Source organism: Oncorhynchus clarkii, chromosome 25 (genome assembly GCF_045791955.1).
Source record: "Oncorhynchus clarkii lewisi isolate Uvic-CL-2024 chromosome 25, UVic_Ocla_1.0, whole genome shotgun sequence".
Classification (NCBI taxonomy): domain Eukaryota; kingdom Metazoa; phylum Chordata; class Actinopteri; order Salmoniformes; family Salmonidae; genus Oncorhynchus; species Oncorhynchus clarkii.
The window spans coordinates 19,783,899-19,789,898 of NC_092171.1; the positions used below are offsets into that span (position 1 = coordinate 19,783,899).

Here is a 6,000-nt window from a genome sequence, read left to right on the forward strand (position 1 = left end):
AAACGCTTCCTTGACTGGCAGTGCAACAGGAAGTATTTCAGAAGAGGGCCATCGAGAAGTGTTCTGTGGCTGTTACTGTAACTACTGTACAACTGAAGCTGAGTTCACTGTCTGCCTTACACAACCACACCACACAGGTTGACAGGACTTGTTCCCCTTCCAATTCATTACTTAATTGATGGCTAAGAAAACCTTAAGGCGCTACTCTGTTATACACTCAGCCCCCCTGACAAACAGTCACCGAAGGACTGTCTTTCTCCCTTACAAACAACACATTGATTGAACTTGCGTTCTGTATTTACATGCATGTGATTGCACATGTGCGCTGAGCTGGTTGGTTGTTCCAGGGAATGCTTGGCTTCTGTCCTAGCTTTCTGAGCACCTGTTGAGCTCTGGATCGGGAGGGGGGAGGAGCACCCTGCCATCTTAGACCAGCCTATTCAGTTCCACCAACACATGGGACATTTGGTTTTCATTTCATGACTTCAACTTGTTGCTAACTCGCACTGCACGAAGTATAACCAGATGGCCCAAGGCTTAGTTTTATTCACTGGCAATAGTTGAAGAATGGTTAACTGTATTTTTTCTGTTGTGAACAACATTTGTTTATAGTATCAAACACTACGAAATGCAGAAGATTGACAAATAATTTTATTTCAAAACAGATTTTAGGCTGTGTACAGAGTGACGACTTTAGTCACAGTCCTGCTGTGTGTAAGCAGGGAGGATTGCATAATTATAGTGTTTCAAGGTGGCTCACCTTGTCTGTGACTAAAGTGTGTTATGCTCTGCAGATGACCTTCCCTACTGCCCCAAGGGCATCACCTCCAAGGTGTTCCGCTTCAATGTCTCGGCCATGGAGAAGAACTCCACCAACCTCTTCAGAGCCGAGTTCCGAGCCCTTCGTGTCCCCAACTCTAGCGCCAAGAGGAACGAGCAGAGGATTGAGCTCTACCAGGTGTGTGAATGTACTATTTCATTCCCACTGTGCTCAAGCATGCAGGGGGGTCGTGATCCAATTCTCCCATATGGCTCAATGCACATGGGACGGTGTTGGTCTACATGTAGTGTTGGTCTACACCTATTTATACAGGTCCCCTAATTCCCCTCTCCTCTTTTTAAGTGATGATCATTATTCCATGTGCCTCAAGTCAAATGGATTCTACATAAGTCCATTTGTAAAACTTTAAGAGTGTGCTACAGCAGACTCTGAGAAACTCAAGATTACCGTTTTGATATCGCTCCTTTTAAAGCTGTCAATCTCCAAGCTTTTGTCCAACCACCCTTTCTTCAAGTCCTGTTAGATGTTTTCAACAGGGGATTCAGACATCTGCACCTGGATTTGTGTGTTTAAATGGTGTGTGTTTGTCCTGGGATTGTGGGGTGTATGTGGGGTGGCAGGGATGGGTCTTCGCTCAGTTCTCTCATTAATCTCCAGTGAGAAACTTGGAGCCATGATCAGCTGCCAACATTTCCTGCCAGGGAGACAAGCGTTTCCGGCCCGCATACTGCCTGAGGCGAGCTCTGCTCTGGCCAGGGTCGAGCTCAGCTCAGATTGACTGGGGGAGTAAACGGAGCGGCGCCCCCACACATAGCTGGGAGCTGATTGGCAGAGGCTGGCACTGGCCGCACTCTCTGGCTGGGTCTCCTGTTCCCACAGGAAGCCAGATTAGATGCGGACAATGTTCAGGAACCTGGTTATCCAGCCTGCTGTGGGACTAGGCGCTGAGCCCCCAACTTCACTGGCCTCTCCCTTTTCACAGAAACCTTAGGTGCTGTTTAAAGTGTGGCTCTCTACATCCTATGCCTCAGTCCCGCAATTTGAGACGTAGAGTAAAGTACACTTTCATGCTGGTATACAGCACATACTCAGAGACGCTCAGATCTGAATCAATGGCGACTCTAGCACCATATGCAGTGCCTCATCCTGACTAGACCAGTGTAAGGAAACCCAGAATGTTGAGATCCCAATTGTTTGAAGTGCAGATGGGAGGGACAGCCAGGTTCTCATTGGCAGTAGGGCTACACACAGGCATTAACTTGCAAAATGGGGATATCAACACAGGGAGTCACTTTTTCCATGAGGAGAAGACGTTTGGCCCAGGGCATCCTGGAGCGTCTGGCTCAGGCAGAGCTGGCTGGGTTGCAGTCTGGTGTGTGTGTGTGTGTGGGAGAGAGAGTGAGCATATGCAGCTGGGTCACTCTCTACCTCTGGCTGGCAGATCCTGCGGCCAGACGACCACATAGCCAAGCAGCGCTACATCGGGGGCAAGAACGCCCTGACCAAAGGAATGCCAGAGTGGGTCTCCTTCGATGTCACAGACACAGTCAGGGAATGGCTCATGTACCGAGGTGAGTGGACTAAAGCCCCAATGTTCCCTGTCTCATACCATATGTTGCATATCAAAGCATGAGCAAAGGGTATTTGGAAACTCAAGTTCATTTGAACAAAGAAAAATGGCCTCAAAGTTAAATACCACTTCCTCTTCTTCCCCTCAGAGACCAACCTGGGCTTGGAGATCAGTGTGCACTGCCCCTGCCACACCTTCAACCCCAATGGTGACATCATCGAAAATGTCAACGAGGTGCTAGATGTCAAGTTCAAAGGTCAGATGACACGAGGTGCCTCATTTTGTATGACAATCGTTTTTGGCTTTTCCACTGCTCTTCACAGCCCCTCTTTCTTTCCGTACGAGCTCTGATTTAGAAAAAGACCCTCTGAAGTCTTATCCAGTGAACATGGGCCTCAATGGTTGATAGTTATTTGGCATTTTTTTATGAGAGAAAGAGAGAGAGAGAAAATATCATGGGAATACAATTGGTCTGGTATCTCACTTAGAATTGGGGGCCCCTGGTCCTGGGAACGCTGCCCTGACTGGCTAGGCCACAAGGAATGTGCTTCCACGGCGCTCAGATGCTTGGCCCCGAATTAAGAAGGGCGTCCGTATCCACCGGCAGCGTCTCTCCTGAGTTCTCTACTGCTTTTGCTATCAGGGGAAGATTGGATGAGCAGACACTAACCCAGGGGGAGGACAGAGGGACCAGCTCTGACTGGTGGAGGAGGAGGAGGAGTGGGGGATGTCTCAAGTCCAGCCTCTCACCAGTGAAGACAATGCTTTTAAAACTTTACAGAAAGTACTATGACTAAAACAGCAGTGATGAATTTAAATTTGGTATAACTTACTCAGACACACTTATGCACAATTTTCTAATGGACTAGGACTGCACTTCAGCTTGAATTAACCAAATTGTTCAATTTGAATATGGAATGGTCTTGGTCTATGTACCATTTCATCCACTGATGACACTTCCCTCTGAGACATCTGACATCCCTGGATCATCCTCCTGTAGGTGTGGAGGGTGACTACGATGAGAGTCGCTGGGACCTGGGTAGCAGACTGAAGAAGCAGAAGGAGCAGCTCTTCCCTCACCTCATCCTCATGATGCTGCCCCCTCACAGGCTAGACGCCCAGTCCTCATCCCGCAGACGCAAGAGAGCCCTGGACACCAACTACTGCTTCTCGTAAGTAACCACCTCACTCTAGTAATTCAATCACGATTTTAGAGTGCATGTCATATATTTAGATGAAAACTTTCTGCAGGATGAGTAGACACATTTGTGTCCAATAGATGAATAGCCCCTAATTACTCCTGTAAGCAATATAGTAGGTCAAGGTGGATCTCAAATGGCAATGTGTCTTCTCTCATTTCTAATTTACTTGGCAGAGGAGCATTACGCATATAAATAAGCTGGTTAATTTGCTGTCAGTCTCTGGAAAGGCAGAGGCATTACAAGTCGAGATCTGTCCCTGTGTTAAAGTGTACGACAGTGAAATAAGGACACACCTTCCAGTGGTATTTCTGGGCTTCTCAGACTGCTTGCATGTAGTGAAATATACCCAACTTGGAAATAGAGTGTTTCTCCTTCAGGTAATGTGTATACTTTCTTCATAATTATCACTCTCTCTCCCCTGCCTGCTGTAGTAACTATGAAGAGAACTGCTGTGTGCGACCCCTCTACATTGACTTCCGCCAGCATCTGGGCTGGAGGTGGATCCACGAGCCGAAGGGATACTATGCCAACTTCTGCTCCGGGCCCTGCCCTTACCTACGGAGCGCAGACACCACACACAGCTCGGTGAGACACGACACCACTAATGTACACCACTAATGAGACACAATATGTACACCACTAATGACTCATTACCCTGTGTTACAAATATTATTATCACACAAACACCTCTATTCCCCTGTAGATGCTGAGTCTGTACAACACCCTGAACCCTGAGGCGTCTGCCTCTCCCTGCTGTGTGCCTCAGGACCTGGAGCCCCTCACCATCCTCTACTACGTGGGCCGCACCCCCAAGGTGGAGCAGCTCTCCAACATGATTGTCAAGTCCTGCAAGTGCAGCTAAGGGCCCCAGCCCAGCACACTGGGACCTGACAGGGCCTGCACGGCACTGAGGGAGTGGAGGGTGACGTGCCGTCTGTCCCACCACCAAGAGTACCTCTGTCCACCCTCAACACTCTCCACCCTCCTCATTCCTCAGCCGAGCAGACGCAGAGGGCCTGCAGAGAGAGACGCAGCCCACCACTCTACCCACAATCCCCAGGCTGTGTGTCCAAATGACTTTCAAATACCACTCCAGACCCAGCAATCTCAACGTCAACATAACTTTTTATTGGCCTTTTACAATGGCTTTTTTCTTTTCAACGTCAAGTGTTTTCCTCATTCTTTTGTCAATATTTCAGCCTTCTGAACTGCCCGTACCTTTGTGCCATATGACCACGGGCATTCAAAGCCAACCTCTGAACAGAGGAAAAGAACCGACGAAAGCTGTTCGAGCCTTGACCACTGCCTACTCAAGGACACACCGTAGTTGCAGTCAAAAAGAGAGACCCACTGAGAACCTGGATTTACAGTGCAAATGACTACATCAAAAGGGGCTAAAGCAAAAGCTCTGTCAGGCTTTTGAACCATCCTCTTTAATGGAGGCATAACACAAGGCGTTGACGCACAGAACAGACTGTCTATGCTGGAAACTAGCGTGGTGCGCACCACAGCTCCCTCTTCTTCTAGGACAGATGCTGGTGGACTCAAGTTACCGGTATCTTAGGAAAAATACAACATGCTGGAAACTAGCGTGGTGCGCACCACAGCTCCCTCTTCTTCTAGGGTAGATGCTGATGGACTCAAGTTACCGGTATCTTAGGAAAAGTACAACATGCTGGAAACTAGCGTGGTGCGCACCACAGCTCCCTCTTCTTCTAGGGCAGATGCTGATGGACTCAAGTTACCGGTATCTTAGGAAAAGTACAACATGCTGGAAACTAGCGTGGTGCGCACCACAGCTCCCTTACATTGTTCGTCTAGGACAGATGCTGATGGACTCAAGTTACCGGTATCTTAGGAAAAGTACAACATGCTGGAAAACAACTTTTATTCAACGACGTATCTTCACGGTTATGTTTACCTCGAATATGCAACAGAATCATGTTTTTAGGGATTTTTTTTCCCGCAAATGGAGCAGACTTTTCTGTTGTACAAGACGATAAATGTCACTAAGTGAACGTGTAAATGTTTTTATTGCTATTACTCTTAAACACTTTTTTTAAAATAAAAAAATAGTCTTGGAAGAACAGATGTTATTAAATGTTTGTATCTGAAAGTAATCGTAATTTGTGGATATCAGTGTATATTCAGCATTTAGGCTCAGCTCAACAATACAGCTATTCATATTGAGGTCCTAGAAACTGAAGAGATTGACAACTTTTCTTCTTTTTTTTAAAGATACACTGCAACCATTTAGAGTACATATAGACACTGGCATGAACAACATATTGCTACCGATATTAATGGACTTGCTTTGAAATGGTCACTATTGGTCACCACAATGTTTGGTCCTTACAGTACAACAGTTGAGGAGACACAGGCAAAAGGCTATGAAAAAGTATTACCTTGCAATACATGCACAACCCACCGTTTCTACTCTAGATAAG

General features: G+C 47.0%; 1 protein-coding gene across 2 annotated transcripts in view; it reads left to right on the forward strand.

Moving 5' to 3' along the window:
- LOC139383524 (transforming growth factor beta-3 proprotein-like) overlaps nt 1-5,669 on the forward strand; it is a 39,284-nt gene extending 33,615 nt beyond the window's left edge. Inside the window, exons 2-8 of one of the 2 annotated variants that reach the window (XR_011628740.1) lie at nt 795-958; nt 2,223-2,352; nt 2,500-2,607; nt 3,352-3,523; nt 3,985-4,138; nt 4,257-5,177; nt 5,375-5,669. Coding sequence is in view for 1 of the 2 variants with exons in the window: in XM_071128091.1 (XP_070984192.1) it covers nt 795-958; nt 2,223-2,352; nt 2,500-2,607; nt 3,352-3,523; nt 3,985-4,138; nt 4,257-4,415 (887 nt within the window). In the remaining variant the exon portion in view is untranslated. Of the gene's footprint in view, nt 1-794; nt 959-2,222; nt 2,353-2,499; nt 2,608-3,351; nt 3,524-3,984; nt 4,139-4,256 lie in introns of both variants that reach the window. The other variant, XM_071128091.1, reaches the window with a different exon arrangement.
- The last annotated feature ends 331 nt before the right edge of the window (nt 5,670-6,000 follow it).